Source organism: Lagopus leucura, unplaced genomic scaffold, assembly GCF_019238085.1.
Source record: "Lagopus leucura isolate 7727_CA_CO unplaced genomic scaffold, USGS_WTPT01 Super-Scaffold_100024, whole genome shotgun sequence".
Taxonomy (NCBI): domain Eukaryota; kingdom Metazoa; phylum Chordata; class Aves; order Galliformes; family Phasianidae; genus Lagopus; species Lagopus leucura.
In genome coordinates, this window is record NW_024962276.1 from 96051 (window position 1) to 118108 (window position 22058).

General features: G+C 54.6%; 1 protein-coding gene across 2 annotated transcripts in view; it reads right to left on the bottom strand.

Moving 5' to 3' along the window:
* STX1A (syntaxin 1A) overlaps positions 1-22058 on the bottom strand; it is a 48736-nt gene that overhangs the window by 20012 nt on the left and 6666 nt on the right. For both annotated transcript variants that reach the window (XM_042879461.1, XM_042879462.1), the window contains exons 2-3: positions 18917-18994; positions 17728-17827 (exon numbers count right to left, since the gene is read on the bottom strand). In XM_042879461.1, coding sequence (XP_042735395.1) covers positions 17728-17827; positions 18917-18994 — 178 coding nt within the window. The remainder of the gene's footprint in view (positions 1-17727; positions 17828-18916; positions 18995-22058) is intronic.

Here is a 22058-nt window from a genome sequence, read left to right on the forward strand (position 1 = left end):
GAAAGAAAGAGCAAACATGGGTGTGCTGTGGACACTGCTCAGATCTGCTCACCCGTCCACAGTGTGTGGGGCAGGAGCAGGCAGCACTGCCCCTTCCTGCTGAAAGACAAACACACAGCTGGCAGCGCTGCTTCCCACAGCGGAGAGAAAACGACTGCTGTACATCAAAGCCCTTCTGCACATCAAGTGCCGCAGTGCAGGCTGACTTCCCTACAGCCCTGCCTGGCTGGGCAGCCTTCTTCAGGACACATCTCCACGGCGGACAGCCTGCTGCTCCTCAGCTTGCTCCCCCCCTGCTGAGCACTAGGACTCAGCCCAGCTGTGCCCTGGCTCCTCTTGCCACGTGGCCACAGCACCTCTGACACCATCCAATTAGCAGCCACTTTGTGCACACTCACTGCTTTTGGCAAAAAACATAGAGGCTGCAGCAGCACAAAGCCAGAGAACATCCCCAGTCCCATGTCCCATATCTCAGAAATGGCTCTGGGGAGCACAGTAGCAGGGCTGTGTAACGCAGCCCTCACACTGCAGCGTGCAGGGGCACAGGAGGTGCAAACAAAAACAGGCAAGCAAGTTCCTTCCTCCTTGTATTCCTTCACATCCCTATGTGCTCACATGCAGACCCAGAGCACAGTACCAGCAGCTGCAGGCTCCTGCTGGGAGCAGAGCCCTGCTGAGCGCCCGGAGCCCCGCAGTGAGTCCCCGCCGTCACCAACGCCTTCTCCCAAGGATTGCAAAAGCTTTCTAGCAGTGATCCTCCTGGGCTGCCAGGGGTATTGACTTGGCTACAGAGAGAAGGAAACCAAAGTGTACGACACACTTCAGAGCAGTAAATCAGCTGCGAGCCCTGATTCACAGGCAAGGTTTGGCACATGGCTATCTATCCTCTTTCCCACATGCAAGCAACAAAGTTAGGCAGTAAGGCTCCAAGCTCACCATTAACAACAGTGCCATCATTAGAACATCTCTAGATACCTTGCAGGACTTCTCCCTGCACTGCAGCACCTCCACACCACCACCAGTGCTTGGCAAACCCAATCAGAGCGGCGCCCCTCCATCTGCATTCCCAGGAACCAAGGTGCCGGTGGCAGAGGCCAGGCCTGCCGCCCATCAGAGCATCAGCACGGCACGGGGAGCTCAGATGGCTCAATGGCAGCCAGCTCTGGCTTCTATGCTCAGCTGCACAACACAGCAATCCACATCCCAATACAGCACAAACCACCCGCCATTCCAATGCGACTTCTCAGCAATGCTGCCATCCTAACACTCCTTCTTGATTTTGATGAGATCAGGACTTACTTCACTGAATAGAACTCTGTTGAATAGTCTCTAGGCACATTAACTGAGTCATTTCGATGGCTGTTGTAGCTGCAATGCTGTATGCTTCCAGCTGGCAGTCACAGGCAGAATTAGAAAACCATGATGATGTGCTGGGGGAAGGTCACATCCTACTGACACTTGTACACACTTCAACTCAGTGCTAGGAGCTTCGGAGGGGCTGGGAAGACGAGGAAAGGAGCATCTGCGAGTACCTTCAGCCAGGCTGCCATGAACATGAGGAGAGCTGGGAGCTGTGTCTGTTCACATGGAAGCAGGAAAGCAAAGAGGACTCCACGGCCACATCCGGCTGCACAGTGGGAATGGGGAGAGAGCAGGAGGGAGATCCTGCTGGGAGGTGCGGAGGAGCATCACAAGCAGAGACGGAGCAAAGTGGGACGTGGGTCATCCCAACTGCAGGTGGGAAAAACTGCCATTGCGAAGGTGATGATAGATGCTGAAAGGATAGGGAACAGATGCCCAACCTTTTGGCTTCCTGGGCTGCAAATAGTGAAGAGGAACCCGTATATGCAGGATGCTCCAAAAGTAATGCCTCCTATTTATTTCCATGGAAACTACAACTGATAAAATGAGCGCAATAACAATATTTGATAGAGAAAATTCTCAGCTACAAAACACTGTTTTTCAACAGTCACCACCATTAGCTATGTATTTTCACCAGCAAGGAGCAAGAGCCTGCAAGCTGTGCTTGCACAAAGCTGCACCAGTGGAGCTGACCCACTGCTAATATGCACCACCCATCCTTCATTATGCTCACATGCGCTGGTTGGTCTCCATCAGCATGCAACGGGCATCAATGAATGTCACTGGAGACATTCATTCTGCATGGAGAAGTTCAATGACACACTTTGCTCCATCCACCCTTCTGTGTCAGACACCGTTCTGTCAGACTGCCCGTCTGCTGCCAGCTGTCACACAGCAGCAGCACAAAATGGGGCACTGGTGAGAAGGTTCAACCCCTACTGCTGTGCCGCCAACATCTGACATTGTGGGCTGACACCATAAAATGGGAGGCATTACTTTCGAAGCAGCCTTCATAAAAGATATAGTTAATGTATACAAGTAACAAGACTTATTTTAACTTTAATGTTTCTCAAAACATTAAAAAACAGTAGGGCAACAAGACCCATAAAACCAGGGTCTGACAGCAAGCCAGGCACTGATCTGCAGAGGGCATCCGCCTCCTGCCACCCAGCCCAGGCTGGCAATGGGAGCTCCAGCAATGCATGGCTCCCTGGCAGCAGGAAAATATATTCCCTCCTATTCCGCTTCCTTGCTGATTCCTGAGCTCCTGGAAGTACCCCCTATTTGACAGGGGAGGGGATGAAACAGCCCACTGAACACTCCCATGTGGGCTGCTGCTACAGCCTGGCCTGGGCGCTGACACTCAACATCAGCAGGCAGCAGACTTCCCATCCCACTGTGACAGGCAACTGCCATCATGTCATCACTGCCACGATTCGATGTCAGCGCAAAACGTCCCAACGCCTCTACATGGGAGCAGAAGAGAGATGATGTGCGCAGGAAAGCTCTTACAGATCCCCTGGGGCTGAAGGTATCACCCTGACCACCGCCCGTCCTGTCCTGCAGTGAGAGCTCTGGATGAAGTGCAGCTGGTGCTGGGCAGAGCCTGCAGCCTGAGCGCCGTCCATCAGCTCCGCCAGCAGCTGTTGCCTGCCTGCTGGTTACATCCCAGCAGCACCCAACAATGGGGCTGAACTTTGCATGCAAGAAGCAATTTGATTTTATGACCAACCTGTGCAAAAGGTGGAGGAGACAGACAGACAGCCCGGTGCCTTGGTGCCTTTCCTCCTTCTGGGAGGAAGTGGCGGGATTTGATTTTCTTTCCAATTACTCAAAGGCAAAAGCAATAATTACACATCCCGAGTTACAGTGCAAACCAGAGAGCTTAGTTCTGCTTTCCTAGCGGTGAGACCCTCCTAAAGCACGGCTTAAAGCAGCCAAGCTGTGGGCAGCTGGCATCCACTCATCCCAGCCCACGCAGGAGCCGCCTCCCCGCGGGGCACCCAACGAAAACTGCAAGATTTGGGACAACCAACAGCTCTGACTGGCTGCTCCCATGGGCTGTGAACATGACATCCCACGAGCCCAAGTCCCCCCAGTGGGAGGCTGCGAGCTCCTCCCTGCCTGCAGGGCACTCAGCACCGTGTGGAGCTGATCAGACCCACTTACCAACGCCTTGCGGAACTGCACGAATTGTATTATCCTCCCTTAATTCTCTGTTGATCAAATTCCACTTCAAGGAGTCCATTATTCTGCCCAGAAGCAATGTCAAGCTAATCAGTCAATAAGAACTCAGCTCCTTCCCCTTCTTTTTCCAAAAGTGGATGCTGTGCCACCTTTTGAGCTCCCAAAGCCTCTCAGGTATTTGGAATCTTAGTGGAAATCAACACTAAGGGCAGACAAACCGCCTTACTCAGTTCTTCGCAAGCTTCCCTATTGATGCCTCCAGGTAGACTGGATCCAGTATGGTCTATTTTGGGGGTCTGCTGCTTAAGAACCATCCAAACTCTTCTTGCAATGCAAGAATTCAATCATCATAAAGTAAATCACTTTTCCCAAGCACTCAAAAAAGGCATTTCCTTTACATTTCCATCCCTTCTGCATTGTTCTACCATTGTCATTGATTAATGTGCTGGAACCGCTGATCGTTATCTGCTCCCGCTGCAGGGCACTTCAGGCAGGCCTGCCATCCTTCAGGCTGCTTCACTGCTCTGTGCCCCTGCAGCACCAGGAGAATGCGTTCTCCTCCTCCTCAGCCAGGCAGGGATAAGCAGAGACAGCGGTAAGAAAATCTCCTCAAGTAGGAGTTATTGAAAAGCAGTAAGAAAAGAATGTACGGAGGACATGCAGCATGCTTCAAATTTACTCCCTGTGTGCGTGATGTAAATCATCGAGTCGTGACCACCTGCACTGAACCCACGGCGTTTCATCCTGCTGGTGGCTCCCCATGAGAAAGAGCAAATGCCACCTATCACTGGAAAAACCTTCTCCTGGTGCTGGTGGGAAAAAACTACTTGAGCAAGTTTGAGCACCCGGAGCTTCAGCTGCAGGAGAGCTCAAGAGCCTGTGACTCTCTTATAGAAGCAGATATGAAATGCAGTACCAAAAGGCACCTGCTGCAGAGCTCAGACATCTCTTCTGACCAATCCAGCCATTATTCTCAGAAAAAAAGTGGCCTGCTTTGTATTTCTGAACACTCGCCCACAGCCCTGGCACAGACAAGGGGTCATGGCCACTCAGCAGGGCTGCAGATCCTCTGCCACTGCTCCCCCCATTCTGAACAGCAGCTGCACAGACACACGGTGCCCATCTGACTGCTGCCACTTGCACAAGACCTGCTGGTGCCATACCTGGCCAGACCCAGCAGCCGCTGCGACCTGCTGCTCTGCTGGGTCTCACAGCACACAGCTTTGAGCACGCTACGGCCAGACAAGTCCAGGGAGCTGTGCCCCATCCCCCTCCCACGGGCACGAGGCTGGGGACATGACATGGCTCTGGCAGCACTGGACACATGGGAACACGGGCTGCACTGCGCAGTGGTATGCTTCAAGAGGCAGCAGCACACGAGCAACAATCATAACGCATTTAATCAGCGGAGAGAAACAGGCACTACTTGTCAGGATACTCCAGGAGCAGCCCTGACACTGAGCATCACTAAATGGCAGTAAGAAAGCAATGGGAAATGGCAGAATGGGGAAAAGGCTGCACCTCACAGGGCTCGGCACTGACTGCAGCACCTTTCCGCTGGGATGTGCCGTGAGGACAGCGCTGGGCTGCAGGACCCCCACACTGCCTGCCGTGCCTGGGACACACCGCAGTACAGCCAGCTCTCCCCAGCTCCAGGCGCTGGATTCCTTCCTCATTTGGAGTCACCCACGCCACAGAAGCTGAGCGCTGAGCAAGGAGGGGCGGCAGCAGCACAGTGAGGTTACGTCCATCCCTGCTCTGTTCTTCCCACCCTGCAGCTCCCAGCATGAAGGCTGCACGGTGACCACCACCTCCCCCTGGTCCCCCTGCTGCCCAGCAGCTCAGCACTGCTGGCCCTCCCTCCTCCCCAGCACAGAGACGTGCTGCCCGGCACGCTCACCCCACTCCTCCCCATGCTGTGTCACTGCCAGCGTCACCGCTGTGTCACCAGCCCCTGCCTCCCTGGTGCTCAGTAATTCGTCAGACCACAGCCCTGCTCTGTGCTTCCCGGCTCTGACACAATGTCACCACTGCCACCTCTGAGAGCCTCCAAGAGGGGACATGGCCAGCAGTCATCCTCGGGGGGGCAGAGGGTTTTCACCTCCAGTGGAGCTGAAGTAATGTTAATGGAACACGTGCTTGCCCCCAGCAAAGCGAGGGCCGCAGCCCTGCTGCCCAAGGAGCACCAGGGAGAGGAGAATGGGGAACCCCAAAAGCAAAAGGGCCACAAAGACCACAAACCTGTGCAGCAACGCAGCAGCTCCACAGTAAACTCACAGCTCCAAACCTGACCCCTCCTTGCTCAGAGAAGGGAGCGGTAACTCTGCCTGAAATAAGAGTCTGTTCTGGGAACGGTAGCAGGAAGGGAAAAAACCCCAATTCTCTGAGGACACATTTGGTCTGTGCGGAAGTGACGGGGCAAACTGGATGGATGCAGGTCCAGCTACCAGCGCTCATCTGACCTCCTCAGCTTCTGCATAGTTAATGTTTTCGTTAACTCAGCTTGTGCCTCCTCCCCAGCACGGCTCATCTGCTCCTTCACACCCACAGACACCGCCAGCAGCACTGAGTGCTGTGCTGGGCTCCTCCTGGAGCTGCAGTCTGTCTCCCTTAATTACGGCTTCCCCAGCCTCTCCTTCTCCCCACACTGCAGCTCTCCCTCTGCTGCCGCTCCACGCTCTGCGTTTCTCTTTGCCAAGATTTGCCTTCCCCACTCACAGCGCTGCTCATTCCTCGCTAATGGCTGCACACAGCAGCAGGCTCTGCCCCGCCAGCCTTCCCACCCCAGCACCAGCATCTCGCCTGGCCAAACAATGCTACTTCTCTCATCGTTTGTGTGCAAGCATAAAAATCCCTTAAAAATCGAACCACCAAGCAAGAGCAAAGACACCTGCATGTGGCAAGGTAGCTCAGCTACGGGTCCTTCTTCCCAAACCAGGTTTGAATAAAAACATTTGCAACAAAGGTGAGGCAACGAGGAGAGCGCTGCTAATTACCCTGCAGCAACAGGAACACAGCCCCAGCTGGGGGATCAGATCAGGAAGGAATGATGGACGGGTCCCACTCCTGGCTCTGACCTCCCACTGCCTTCTGAGGTGGAGCAGAGCTCCCCGCCAACCTCAGCCACCCCGAGGTGACCCAGAAATGCCACAACTCTATTACTGGAGATGTTCAAACACGACCCCGGGCGGCTCACTGTGAGCAGGAGGTTGGGCCGCTGACCTCCACACGTCCTTACCAACCTCAGTCTCACTGCTCCTCACCTCCCCATGCTGCCGGCACACCCCAGCACCAGGAACTTAGCAGGGCTGCACAGCACTGCACTCAGCCAGGCTGCAGCAGCGAGAGCAGGAGCGGCGCCGCCGGCCCCACAGCACCACGCACAGCCAGCCTGGCACGGGTGAACCTGAGCAACGTTTGGCAAAAGGTTTCCCAGCACAACGCTGTTTGGAGCAGCAACCGCTGCTGTTGGTTCTGCCTTTCCACAGTGATTACAGACACAAGTGCCAGCAGTAGAGCAGCTCCCTTTCTGGCACACGCAGTATCTGGGACAAACAGACTTCCTCTTATCATTAATTACTGCACATCCTACTAGACATAATAAGGAGCATGCGAAGTTTTAATAACTAATTAAATACGGCTGCCCAACCTTCTGGCTTGCCTGAGCCACAACGAGTGAAGTGGAACACCATTTAGGTTGCTCCAAAAGTAATGCCTCCTATTTATTTCCATGGAAATTACAACCAATGCAACGAGCACTGTAACTCTGCTTGATAGAGCAAATTCCCAGCTACAAACAGTATTTTTCAGCACAGTCACCACAGTTAGCTGTGCATTTTCACCATGGATGAACAGGAGCCTGCATGCTATGCCCATCAAAACCTGCACCAGCGGAGCAGATCCGCTGCTGGTGTCCCATTGCAGCACACACCACGCACCCCTCTCTGTGCTCACACCCACCGGTTGGTTTCCATCAGCATTCAACAAGCAGCAATGAATATCAGTGAATCCACTGCTTCCACACCAACAGGAGCATCTGAGCCGCACTGAGCTCACTTGGGCTGAATGCAGCTTCATGCAGCAAGAGAAGATGGAGTGGCATTTGCCACCTGGGCTCACTGTAGTCACATGGTGGGACGTGCAAACAGTTAAGCAGAACGTCCCTAAAGCCCAGAGGAAAATAAGGGAGATGAGGTTCTGCTCATGTTCTCCATGTCATTTTCCTGCCCGGTTGCCTCCTGCAGCAGTACCAGCTATTCCAAGCTATTCTAAGCCCTCGCAGCACTCTCAAGGCACAGAATTAACTCCCAGATTGGGAGCTCTGGATTCCTTTTGGTCACAGTGAGATACAGAATCCACACATGGTGCTGTTACCCACTCCAAGCACAGCCTTTGCAAGAATCCAGATGGATGCCAAGAATAAGGCACTCCTTATAGCTGTAGCATTTTAAGAGCATTTTAACATGTCTTGCATAAAACTGCCCTAATTTCCGACTTGGGCTGAACATGAGATGGATGCATGAGTCACACACTGCATTCTTCAAAAACTCATCACGGGTTATGCTTCTACAGCAAACATGGCACTCAGGTGGCTCCAAACACCTGGAGATGAGAGTCATAGGACAGCTCAGGTTGAAGGACCCCAGGACCTCAGGCTGCCAACCACCATGGCGTGCTTCCAGGTTGTCTTCCATCAAAGAACAGAGTGGCATGCGAAGAAGTGGAGCAGGGATGGCACTGCTCCTTCCAAGCTCAGCACAAACCAAGCAGCTCTCCAGCACAGGAGGACACTGAGAGCCAGGTGCCCTTTGAAATGCCAGCCCTCCTTCTTCTGACATCTGAGCCATCAAAGGAGGGACCACTCCTTGTGTTAGAGATGCACAACTCAGTGGCTCAGGAGGAACTACAGGCAGTAATAAGCAGCCAGTGCCTGAGCTGTTCCTCAGCTCTGCATCCACCTCATGTGCAGCCAAGTTCTGACCTGCTGGAGTCCACACCAGTTGACTAATTGTGTACCTCAGTGCTGATTAATCACGTTTAACCCTTTGTGAGATTTTTTACCAGCAGGGTGCACTCACCAAATGACTCAATAAATGCATCTATCATCTACAGCTTCGTCTAATTAAGAAGGAAGATCTGCCAGGGGACAGACGGCCTGAAATCAGCAGCCGCATCCCAGCTGCTCTGCATCTCCTTCCCTCACCCTCCCATGCTGATTAACCACCACACCACTGGGCTTAGTTTTGACTCTTTTCCCTTGTATCCAAAGCAGCTCTTTCATTTGCATTTTTGCTACTAATCTGATAACTCAATTAGGGAAATGCAGTTCTGCTCCACCTCTGTGGGGCCTGGAAGCTCATTAACAATACCACCAGACTGCAAGACGCTCAAAGCAGGCAACGCTGATGTTCAGAACAGCTCGAGATTGATGCTGCCTGCTTTCAGAAGGCGATTCTCTGCAGCAGCCCCAGTCTCTCAGACAGACAGGGCAGCTGGGGGCTCTAGGGGAGCACAGCCACCGAGGTGGGAGCTTGGGGGGCATACACTCTGTGCTCTGCTCAGTGCACCTTAGATCCCAGCGCTGTGCAGCTGCAGCCATCCTGCTTCCAATGACAATACTTTCTCCCCCATTTTCCTAGCAAATGCACGCTATTTTATTTTTTTTAAATCAAACGTACTGGCAAATTGATGCTGACATTTCAGGTAGCATGTGTAGACTCTGCTGTTACAGACCCTGCGCACGGATGCTGGCACAGGACACGTGCACCTTGCTGCAGGGCTACCAGCTACAATGGGCAGCAAGCTGCCGGCTTTCAGCATGTACCTGCAGCCCCAAATCCTCTCCTTCCTGCTGTTTCTGCTGCAGCCATGCAGCTCATCCCCTCTTTGCTTCCCATATAAAGTAACCGCATCAGCATCTGTCAGCTGTGCGCATTCCCCGCTGCTTTTCCAATCCATTGCTATTTGCATTTTATTTTGCCAAAGGAATTCTCTTTCTGCTCAGTCTGAAGCTCAACTCATCGGGTTTCCTGGGTGGATGAGAAGTCCCCAGATAACCCTGTGCCCAACATCTCCCGGCCCCTCCGCACTGCTCTGATATTCAGGGTCTGTCACATTCTGTGCACTCACGTCCAGAAACATCTTGCTCCCACACAAGTGCAGCCTTTCCACACACCACCCAGCTTCATTTGCTTACTATTACATGCAGAATTCAGACTGGCATTTTTAGGAGGCTTTGTTCCCCCACATTCTTTGTTTCCCACAAGCCCACACAGGGCTGTGATTTGGGGTCCCTGCCCACGTGCGCTGGGCATTACATAGCTGCCACGTGGGGCTCAGCCCTACTCCCTGCAGCTACACCACCTGCTTGTCCAGAGCCCAGACCACTCCTTTTGGAGCTGTTGGAGCAAAGGGAGACTTCGGAGGGCCACGAAGATGGTGAAGGGCCTGGAGCATCTCCCCTATGAGGAAAGGCTGAGTGAACTGGGTCTGTTCAGCCTTGAGAAAAGGAGACTGAGAGGGGACCTGATCCAGGTCTATAAATATCTAAGGTGTGGGGGGCAGAATGGCGAGGCCGGACTCTTTTCAGTGGTGAGTGGAGACAGGACAAGGGGAAATGGCCAGAAACTGGAGCATAGGAAGTTCCGCACAAACATGTGCAAGAACTTCTTTACAGTGAGGGTGACGGAGCACTGGAACAGGCTGCCCAGGGAGGTGGTGGAGTCTCCTTCTCTGGAGACGTTCAAGACCTGCCTGGATGCCTACCTGTGCTACCTGGTGTAGGGAACCTGCTTTGGCAGGGGGGTTGGACTCGATGATCTCAGGAGGTCCCTTCCAACCCCTACAATTCTGTGATTCTGTGATTCTGTGAAGCAGATCAGCTACTGATCACCACTGCAATCATTACAGCTGCTGTAAGCTCCATTCTGGCAGAAATCCACCAGCTGAGCAGAGAGATGGAAAACAGGTGAGAAAGGTGGGATGTCACCTCGCCATCACCCCCAGCAGCTCCACAACATGCCCAGCTTTCTGCAGCTGCTCGAAGACAAGATCCCAAATGACCCCACAGCCAAGCCCTACGCACCATGACATCCAGGATAAGTGACAGTTTCTGCATCCCCCCAACAGCCGCCATCCCAAATGCAACTGCCATCTCTTGTGACGCAACCAGCGCTACTGGGGCACAGGCTGCCAGGCAGGCGGTGCATCACCATCTACAGAGGGGTTCAAGGAAACACCTTGTGGAACTGAGCGATGTGCTCACCGGGCAATATGGCCAGTAGGTGGACAGCTGGACTGGATGATCTTAGAGGTCTTTTTCAGCCTCTAATTGTGTGATTCTGTGAATAAGAACCGATGACATACCCTAAGTCCCCACTGAATCAGAAGCACCACAAGCCTGCTCAGGAGAGTGAGCAGACATAGAGCCCAGTAATCCAGTACCCACAGGCACCAAGGGAAGGATTAGGGCACTGGGATGAAAAACCTCAACAAGTCCAAGTGTTGGCAATAGGGTTAGGCCAAAGCACCTCCCTCAAGACAACAGAAAACACAACCAAGCAAACTATGACCTGGGTGAAGGAAAAGGGATGAGCACAAGGGGAAACCTCACGGCAGCCTGCAGGTACACGAGGGGAGCTTACCATCAGGGGGGACTGGCTTCTTACACGGTGGGACTCTGCCCTACAGCCACCAGCCGGCACGGGCCCAGGGCTGAGCTCATGGCCCAGGAGATGCTCCCACAGGCAGGACAGCCTGCAGCGCAGCTGCTTCATCACCACTGATGCGAAATGACACCGATGCAGAGCTCTGGCTGGGGGACAGTGAGGGGATCTGCACCCGGAGGCGGCGGGGCGGAACACAGCGCACACGGGCTGCCAAGCCGTGCCACGTGTTGGGAATTAAAGGCACACCAGGGCAAACGAAGGGAGGCTGCTAACCAAGGCCTGCACCTTAGTGAGCAAGCTGCAAACTCACTGCTAATCCCAAGCAGGTCAAGCTTTTATAAAGCTCACCCCTACCTGAGCCCCCTGGAGTTTTAGGTGAACCCCAAACACCCAGACAGCCGATGCCCCTGCTGCACTTTGCAGCTGCACAGCACAGCACGCCTGCAGCTCTCACCACGTGATTTATGTGCTGAGAAGCTGCAACGAGCTCCTGCTCATACTTCCTCTTTGTCTTCCGTGGTCAGAAGCAGATTTCAAGGAGCTGCAACAGAATAAGCCGACTCTAAGCAAACTTGGCAGCTTGGATTTCCAGCACCCTCAGCGCCAAGAGAGGCAGCGGGGCAGAGCCCAGGGACACACATTGCAAAACCACCTGCAGTGCCTTTGTGGGCAGCCACCGTCGCTCCAACGCTGGGGCAGAGGAAGGAGAGAGATGCTCCCTCTCGCTCTCCTAGCAGCCTGCACACCCTGCTCAGGTCGATGAACACCTGCGTGGACACCCGCGTGCCTTGTGACACGGGCAGGGCGCCCAGCGGCACTGCGGAGCTCAGCAGAGGCAGCGTGAGGCAAACCGGGGCCGGTCGCTGCCAGAGCGCAGCTCCGCAGGGCTCCCAGCTAACAGCGAGCGGGCAGAACGTCCCCTGCGGCAATTATCTGCCCTCCCGGTGCTCGGCGCTCCCGAGTGTCGCCGTGCGACTGCAGAGCAGCCGCCCCTCCGCCGGGCAGCAGCCCCGGCCGCAGTCACGGCAGCAGCGGGAGCAAAGCGGCGCCGTGCTGGGACCGTAGGCGGGAGCGACGTGCTGCGGGTGGGCGGCGACGGAAGGCAACAAACGAACGGCATCTGGGGAGGAGGGAGGGAGGTCGGGGAGGTATTTTCTGCGTGAATATTTTCTCCCAAAACCGAGGGCTGAAAGATTTGGAACAACATCGCAAACAAGCAGATACACTTCAGCGCAGTATTAGCAGCTTTCTGGTAAACAAACAGGATTATTTTCCAAGTCTTCCTCTAAAAATAATTTATTTCTTTACCACGCCGTAGTTTTAGGCCACCCTTCTGCGTACGATTTCTGAGCACCGAATCAAACGTTCCTCTCCGAGCCGAGAGCACACATTCTGTCTGTGCTCAGCGTTCTACTCGCATCGCCCCGCGGCCCCGCGCTCTCCGCCCCCCCGCACGAACGTCCGGGCGCAGCGCAGCCGCAGCGCGCAGCGGGGTCAGGAGCGGCCCGGAGGCAGAGCGCCGAGGGGGAGCAGGGGGCAACGGGAGCCGCTCCTGGCCGACGCCGCATGGATTGCGCCGTCCGTGCCGTCACCCGGAGGGAGGGGAGCTGGGAGCCTCCTTGCACTGCTTGGGAGCTGCCGGATCACCGAACGGCTCAGGTTGGGCTCCCACCGACGCGTCACCCGGCTTTCCCCCACGCCATGCACAGAAACGGAGCGCTTCTCCCAGTTACTGCAAGGGATGGAACCTTTCTTGCTGCCGGTGCATCAGAAGAAAATTGCTCTAAATGGCGATTTGAGAATTCCTAGGGTTTCTCCATGCTTCCCAACCCCTTCAGCACTCCGATGTCCTTCTCCATCCCCCCGCTCCCTCCTACACCACTTGCCTGAAATTTCCACTTCAATCCACAACTCCTTCTCATCTGAAACACAGCACCTATTTCTCCAGCCACCCCATCCCAGATGGGTTTTCATCAGTAAATCCCCACCAGCTGTTTCCAATCCATCGTCCCACAGTCCAGTATGCACACAGTTATAGCTCTGCAAAGCCAGTTCTTGTAACCCCCTGCAGGCTGTGGGTGACCGCAGGGTCCCCAGTCCTAGCCGTGGCCACAGCCTGCATTCCTGCTCTCGGCGTGCCTGGAAAGCTCAGGGCCCCCAGCCCTGCAATGTGCAGCAGTGCCCACGTAAACCCCGGTAACAGGATTTACAGCTTGCTCATCTCAGCCTCACTAAACTCATTTTGGCAAATAACGGATTATCCCTGTCTGTCAACACCAAGACAAAGGAGATTTAGTGAGAGAAAGCTGAGGTACAGCTGCGGAGCGTGTGCTGCTGCGTCTGGATGCTGTCTGCTGGAGGGATCACCTGCTGCCATCCCATCCCAACCCACAGCACGGCACGCTGTGGGATGCAGACCCACCCAGGGGCAGCTCTGCAAAGGCCACACACACATCTTCCAAAAGGACCACTGTTTGGTCTAAATTAAGCCCAAAATAATCACAGAGCAGACAATTGGTTTGGGTTTGTTGGTTGTTTGTTTTTTGTTGTTGTTTTTGTTTCTTTTTTTTATGTTGCCAATGAATCAGACTGCAGTTAATTGCTATTTACTCTGCGTTCACTCAGTGTGGCAGATCACCCAGCAGCACTCAGGATGATGGAGCAGAAAACGGAGACCACAAACCTGGGCATGCAAGGGGCTGCATGCTGAAGGAGAATCTGAGCTGGTCCAGCACATGGCACACCACTGGGACAGAAGCAAAGCACAGCTGCATGGGGAAAGGGGAAACTGGCACACCACAGAAAGCTGCAGGAGCTGAGGGCTGAGCACACGGACATCCAGGTAAAACAGGGATACAGCTCTGCTACGGCAAACAGCTCCACGGGGCAAGAGCAGCCCCCAGCCATTGGGGGGGGCAGGAGGCAGGGGATGGGAAAGGGCAGAGATTGTGTAAAGTCCTCCCAGAATGAACAGACTGCTGCATGGAACCGACAGGATGAAGCCAGAAGGGCAAAGAGCTATTTAAGCTAAATATATTTGTTCTTGCAATGACGTCGGTATTTAAATTGATCATAAATAGACTCGGGCTGGAAATGAGAAGATGCATCCTGACCACTGGAGGTTAAGTCCTGGAGCGGCCCTTCAACAGGAATTACTGGGACAAGAAACAAAACTACTTCAAGCTGGAGTTGGAGAAACACAGGAATGCACAAAAGGTGATGGAAAGCATCTCGGTGTGAGACAGAGGCGTGATGCAGCGAGCCAGGAGCAGCCCTGGGCACAGCCCTGTCCATCCTCAGCACATGGCGGGCGCTCACGGCGTGGCACAACGCTGGGCTGGGCCTGTGCTCTGCCCCAATGCTTGGAGAGCAGGCTGCCAGCTGTAACACACTGCCAAAGGACCTGGCGAGCAGCAAGGTTACCGCCAGTGAAAGCACACAGACCCCTCAGAGGTGCACGGCCAGCGCTGAGCATTGAGATGACCCAAAATCGCCTTCTTAGCAGCAGACAGCTTTGCTTCCACATGTCACACACAGCCCAGCAGCTACGATTTGCCTCCTCGACCACCTGGAACAGCTCTCTGCCATCAGATGTTCTGTTAGGAACATGAGACCTCTCCCCAGATAACTCGCACCTCCTGCAGCACAAAGCCGTGCAAAGACCTGGGAGCTGCACCAGAGGAAATTCTGCCTCACTGCAGAGCAATAATGGACCCATTGCGAGGTTTGAGATATCTGTTGGGTCTTCTGAAGCCTGCAGAGAGGGGCTGAGCTGACAGGCTGAAAGACACGACTTCAGATTGAAGATTTATATTCCCGGAGGCAACTCATTCACCAAACAGCATCTCTTATATAACTCAGCACCAAGGAACCACGGGCATGGAAGCGGGGAGGAAAGCTGTGTGCCAAGAAGATGAATGGCACAGAAGTCCCTCCCGACAGCTCCAGCAAAACATCATTTAATCCCTCTCCGAGAGGTGTCTTAACATTCAAAGCCACCTCTTCTGGGAACCAGCCCAGCCTAAGCACCACAGGCTAATGGCCTGCTTCAAGCACCACGAGGGGCAGCAGACGCAGCAGCTCACCAGGAAAGATTTTAAGAACAGATCTAGCAGGAATTTATTTGACCCAGAGGAGCAGCAGCAGCCCCTCTGTGCAGGCACACAGCCCCGGTGCCCACGCCTGCAGGTGGAGCTGCAGCAGGCGCAGAGCTGCTCAGCAGGAAGGTGCTGCCGTCCCCCCACCTCACTGGCACGATGGCAAAGTGAGGCAGATGCCCACCCACAGGGCACCAAAATAAGCACAGGCGGCAGCGGCACACAGATCCGAGAACAGTCTGTGCAGCCAGAAGAGACCAGGGGAGGGAGGAGAGGAGTGCGATGACACGAGTGCAGCCTGGCAGCACGCAGGCAGGCACAGCAGGTGTCACACTGAGCCCTGACCCCTCCACTTCACAGGGGCAGTACCTGTGCCTGCCTGAGCACGGCCATCCACAAGGCAGGCTCCGGCAGGACTGTTCCTGCAAAGCCTCTCCTCTGTTAGATGCCCTGAGAACAACTCAGCCACTGTGCATCCATCCATCCATCCATCCATCCTCTTGGTGCTCCAGCAGCATCTCTAACCACCGCTGATCCGTTTCCCAGTTGAACAGCCCAGCTCTGCTCCCACTTCCGAAGCCCTGCCCCAAGGCTGCGCAGCTCCAGCGTGTGCTTCCCTGTGCTGTTCTGCACCTCCTCGTGCAGGAGCTAAACCACACACCAAGCCAGGCAGCACCACCAGCAGCACAGCTGCCTCCAGACAGCAATTACAAGTCTGTATCCTTTTTTTTCTGAAACTCAGAGGAATCACTTCCCACCACCTTTGCAATGGAGGTCTTACAAGACGCTGAAGCACTGAGGCAATGCTCCCGAGGGTTCAACTCCTAAAATACCAACCAAAATGCAGGGCTGAGCTCCAGCTCTTTTTGATCTGCCGCTGCTTCTTGGTTTGCTACCTACCACTGAGCACCTGGCCAGCCCCACTGCACCTTCTCCATGCACGACAGTGTTACAAAACATGGATTACTTAACAATGCAGAGGCTCCTCTGCGATGCCCAAATGGTTTCTGGCATCATTAGCTGAATTTTCTGCAACACCAAGACAAGGTAATTTTGTAAAACAAAACCAGAAGCACTCCCAATGTTCCTGCTTCTAGAAGTCATACCAATGTCACAGTATCTCGTTCGCTGCAGATCTCAGACTTTTAAATAGATCATACTTCGAGGCCATGAGTGCCCTTTGCAGCTGGAGCGGTGGCTCAGCGCTGAGCAGGCTGCTGCATGCTGTGTGTGCCCGGCAGCGGGAAGCAAAGCAGCAACAGCTCCTTCCTAACAACACCCAAACAGAAACACTGCTAAATCCTACACTGCAAGCACGGAGCAACTGAGCCTAGAGAACAGCAAACAGCAGCCTGAGACATGGTGCTCCTCTCTGCAACTGGAAAGTCCCCGTGCTGAGAACACCAGCTGCCCTCATCAATACCTCCAGTGACTGCCCCAGCACCTCAGCTGGCAGCCAGGGCACAGCCTGCACCTGGGACAGCTTCAAGTCAGCAATGAGACATCCTGAAGGACGGTGGGGACAGTGCACACCTGCAGGCTCACAGGGCTGTACCATTGGCTCCTGATGCCGAGTCAGCACGGGCTGTGCCTGTTCTGCCTGCAGTTGGTGTAACAGATACAAACGGAGGTGCTGAACAAGCACTTGGACTGGGCAGAGCAAGAAAGCAAGCCACCCAGCCTCAAAACTGCCACTGCTATTTTCAGCCTCTATGCTGCCCTGTCCTTCAGGAATTCTCCACCAGCCTCTCTGAAACCTCACCCTCTCTCTCTCAAGGTCAGAAAGCCAGCAGGAGTCTTTCCTTTCTCTTTTCTGTGTAGGTCTCATCCTTCTCTCACATGGACCACTGTACTGGGTTCACAAAGCAAGGTTCCTGGCCCCCAGCAGGGTGAGGAGCAGGCTGTCCCCATGCAGCCCACGGGCACCAGGCAGAGCAGATCTCCCCGTGCAGATGTGAAGGAGCCCACATGGAGCAGAGGCAGCGGGGGAGCAGCAGAGACAGAACAATAGGGGCTGAGCACAGCACCGCTCTGCTGTGCTGTTCAGAGGGGAAGGGAGGCGAAGGCAGGGGGAGGACAAGTGGTAGTCAGTGACAGCACTGTCACTGTGCGTAACAGGCAATAGCCTCCCTCATGCTGGGCCTGTATTGCCCGCAACGGTAGCTGTTAGTGATCTCCCTCTCTTTATCTCAATTTGTTTTCATGTTCTCTCCCCCAGGCTTTTGAGGAAGTGAGAGAGCAGCATGGTGGAGCTGCGCTGCCCACCCATGTGAGACCCCCACAACCATCAGCCACCTCAGGAATGGAGTTTTCCAGCAACCACTGCCTGAGGACAAGGAGACTTCCACCCATCTGCCCAGCCTAGGAGCAGCCCCACGGCCAGCAGGGACATGAGCAGCTCCCGGCCCACTCACTCTCATCAGGGTTGGGTGAAGCAAGAATGGCACTATGCTTCCTCTTCACTTCCTCCACGTTCTCTGAGATTTTATCGATGAACCCTCGTATTTCTTCCACCTGTGGCAACAGAAAAGAACACAAGACTACCGTGAGAAGCTACTGAAAGGCATCCTTGGCACATCTGACCTTTAACAAAGGTTTTCCTGGGCCAGCGTTTTGCAGTGAATTTTCACACTGCAGGGCTGCCATGAAATCAAGCTTTCCATATCACAGCAACCAGCTCTGCAGTCAGAGCAAAGCAGTATAAGCTCTGGGCCCTGCATGCCTTGTGATAAACTGAGAAACACTGGAGACCTGTTTAAATGAGCATCAGATCTATGAATTTCCAGACTCCACAGCTCTGACATGAAGCAGTGGCTCCGGTTGTACCAGCACTGCCCAGCTCTGGCTCAGACCCCAGCCTCTGCTCCAAGGGCTGAGGACTCCTCTTTGTCCCTCACTCGTGGTGGCAGCAAGGCCAAATGAGATGAAGTTTCTCCATGCTGGCATCTTCCCTGCACCTCAAGGAAATGAGGAAGCAAGCCAGCAACCTCGAGACTGGGAACCTCTACTTGTGCCCTCTGCCTGCACACACTCAGCTCTGTCTTCTTCAACTCACACCACCGCTTTGCTCATCTTCATTCAACCGCATGTCAGATTTTTCATTCCACACTCCATTGCCTGCACAGATACATTTCTACACCCCCTACACACATGCCATGCTAAGGGTAGGCTAAAAAACCGCGTGCATATCTCACTGCCACCCACATGCCATAAGACAGCCTCTTGTTTGGTAACGAGAGGCACAAAATTAAATCAGTCCCATGCAGAAAGTGCTACTCTGCAGAGGTGCCTTCAGGAGACACGTTAGAGCCTGTCTGCTGTGATGGCATGCATGCTGCAGCAAGAAAGCCTCCTACATGGCAGCCTGTGTCCACAGCCTCCCATGCTCCCACTGAGCAGTCAGCTGGCTCAGTCGCCCCACTGCTTTCTACAGGAGCAGCCCTGGGATCAGGGAAGACCAGCGTGGCAGCCGCTATTCAGCGCTCGGCGAAGCCCGGGGACCTGGAAGCCGAGCAGCAGCAGAGCAGCATCAGTCAGGGCAGGACATCCAACCCCAACTGGACCGCCCGCCTGGGAACCCGCATGACAGACGAGAGCTCTCACCTGTTCAAAGAACTCGTCCATGAAGCGGTCCCTGTCCACACTGACGGTGACTTCGTCATCGTCATCACTGTCCTTCGCCTGCAAAAGACAGAGAGAAGGATCAACGAGTTCTTTGCAAACAGACAGACCCACCCAGGAGCTCCCCTTGGCGCACCACCGCTCGCCCCTTCCCTCAGCAGCTCCCAGCAGCTGGGACAGCACTGCTGCACCACGGGCAGCTCCAGAGACCAGATGGCATCCGGCTCCAGCAATAAAGACACGACAAGCATCACTGTGCAGCAGGCCGTGCCAGCCCTCAGCCTGCTGTGGTGAGTGTAGGAGGCTCACGACAGCCACACACACCTGATGGGAGAACTGCATGTGCTCGTTGAGCTGCCCTCAGCTCTGCAACAACAGGAATGGGACAACAGGGCGCATGTTACGGAGCGTGGGAAAGGTGGGACAGAACAGAAAATACATCCAAACTGGAAAAAGCTCAGCAGGTAAAGGAGGGGGGGAGTCCCTCTCTGCAGTAACACGTGTGTGTCACCGTCACCTCGTGTCCCAGCAAGGCGGGGAACACAAACTCGCAGCGGGAAGAAAAATGACAGTCTTCATGTCCTCTGTATATGGAGGCATTTAAAAGACGTCATCCAAAGAAGATAGATGACAGAGGGAAATGGAAAAGTAATGGGGTAGAAAAGTTTCTTCATACTCTGTCTGAAGCAGCAAGAGGTATGGGGAAGATTTAGCAGTGAGGACTGTCTTTGTTCATCTAATTATTGCCACACACGTTGCACGCTGCCACGCAGCAGCTCACTGCCCTGCACTCCACTCACACATGCACACAGCTGGCCGATACAGACAGCAGGGATCTACAGAATTCCTCTCACGCTGAAATATGCCAGGTGACAGCCAGCTTTTTCTGTCTGAAAACTGTTTCTTCAACTTAGGATGGCTGGGTTCGGTGGAGCCCTCTAGAGCAGACCCCAGCTTTCTATTCTAGCCACTGCTCATGGCACCATTTGCTTTGGTAGCCATGAAAGCAGTATCCAAAGATATCCAAGAGCACTAAGGTGCAAGTGACAGACTGCCCCCAATGGGTACAAAGAGCAGTACTGCTGCCCAGATCCATCCGTGGGCACAAAGAAGGGTGTCCAGCATCAGAAAGGATGACAGAGCTGTGGGGCACAGACCAGATGTTGTCCCCAGCCCTGTCTGTGTGGAGCAGGATACGTGCAGAGCATGATTCAATGCTGGGCTGCAGATCTGCTGTTGGCAGCAAGGTTTGATGTTCTGTGACGAGGATCAGAATCCACTCAGAGAGATGGGACCCACCTGGCAAACCAAGGAAAAGACACTTTTTGCCAGGAGGATGCAGTGCCTGACCTCATAAGGAAGGCACTAAGAACTGCAGGGAGGAGTAACCAGCAGCCCTGTGCAGGAGGGATGAGACCATGTGATGGAGGGATCACAGGATCAACAAAATGGGAGTTTTTAAAGTTAAGTACAGTCACCTCCAGCACCTGTAGGTAAGCAAGGAAGTGCCTACACAGCACTGCCACAGAGATTATCACAAACCCCTTCTAGGAACCCTGCATGCTGGGGTGCCTTGATGGTAACATCCCCCTCCAAAGGACAGAGCAGACAATGAGGAGAGGTGCTCAGCTGGCCCGCAGCTGACCGTGAGGCAGTGATGTGCCCTCCCAGAAGGAAGGCTGATGGCATCCTGGGCTGCATCAGACCAAGCAGTGCCCACCAGCCAAGGGAGGTCACCCTTCCCCTCTGCTCAACATGGGGGTCCTGGATCCAGATCTCCATCCTTGGCACAAGAGAGTCCTGGAGCCACTGGGGAGAGACCCGTGAAGGGCCGCAAGGATAATTCAGGGTCCGGAACATCATGTTATGGGGAGAGGTGGAGAGCTGGGGCTGCTTAGGCTGGAGGAGACGCAGAGGGATCTCATCAGTGTCTGTCAGTACCTGAAGGGAAGGTGCAAAGAGAACACAGCCAGGCTCTTGTCAGCGGCACCCAGGGCCAGAATGAGAGGCACTGGAATACAGGAGGTTTCTCAGAACACGATGAATGCTGTGTGTGTGACCAAGCACCAGCACAGGCCGCCCAGAGAGGCCACAGATTTCCCTCCTTGGAAATGCTTAAAAGCCATCTGGACATGGTGTGGGGCAACCCACCCTGGGTGGCAGAGTGAGACCAAAGGTTCCAGAGGTTCCTCCCAAGCTCAGCCCACCCACAATTTGGTTTCTGGAAGCCCAGAATTCACCATCTGCCCTCCTCCTCCCCCACTGGTCTGAATTCCCCATGGCGCCACACGGCAAGCCCCGGGATGATGAAGAAGGCTCCAGAAGCCAGCCCAGCAGTGCAGTACGGGAGAAGTTACAGCATCATCTTCCAAAGCCAGCAAAATGCTCTAGGATCCACGTTTGCATTTTGCTTTACACGTGACCACAAATCCCACTTCATTTGCGCTGTGCTTCGTTTTCAGCATCAACCGTCTGCCACTAATTAAGACAGACGGCACTGCAGCACAGCCGGGAAACCCCGCGCCCAGCAGCAGCCGCCTGGTACCCCCCAGTCCTGCACAGAGCAGGGGACATTTTGTTAGGAGATCTGCAGCTGAGCACATGCAGCGAGCACCTCTTCTGTCTTCCTTGTGCTGGTGCGACCCCGAACAGCACCAGAGGTCATAAGGTCCTCCTATGCTCCTTTCTGTCATCCCCTCCCACAGCGTGCTGTTATTTAGGGCAGGCACTGAGCGGTGCCGCCCTGCTGCGTGCAGGGAAAGCGACACAAGAGCCCGGCTGGGAAGAGGAAATTACACGGATGGAGCCTGATGGCGGGGAGGGCACATTTCACTCCCACAAAGTCACTGCAGGCTCCATAAGGGCACCATCTGTCCCAGCCGCGTCACTGCAAGCACCCTCTGTGCCGTGCCACGTCCAGCACGCAGCGCCCAGCTGACTGCCCGGCCCCAGGGACAGGCAAGGAGCAGCAGCGGCCCCCGGATACCTGTGGGGCTCAGCAGGACTCGCTAAGGACAGAGCTGTCCTCAGGTGGGCAGAGCACACCTCAGCTCGCAGCGATCCCCGGCACAGCTCACCCCTCGCCCTGTTTCACTCCCACAGCATTGCACTGCAGGTGCCATCA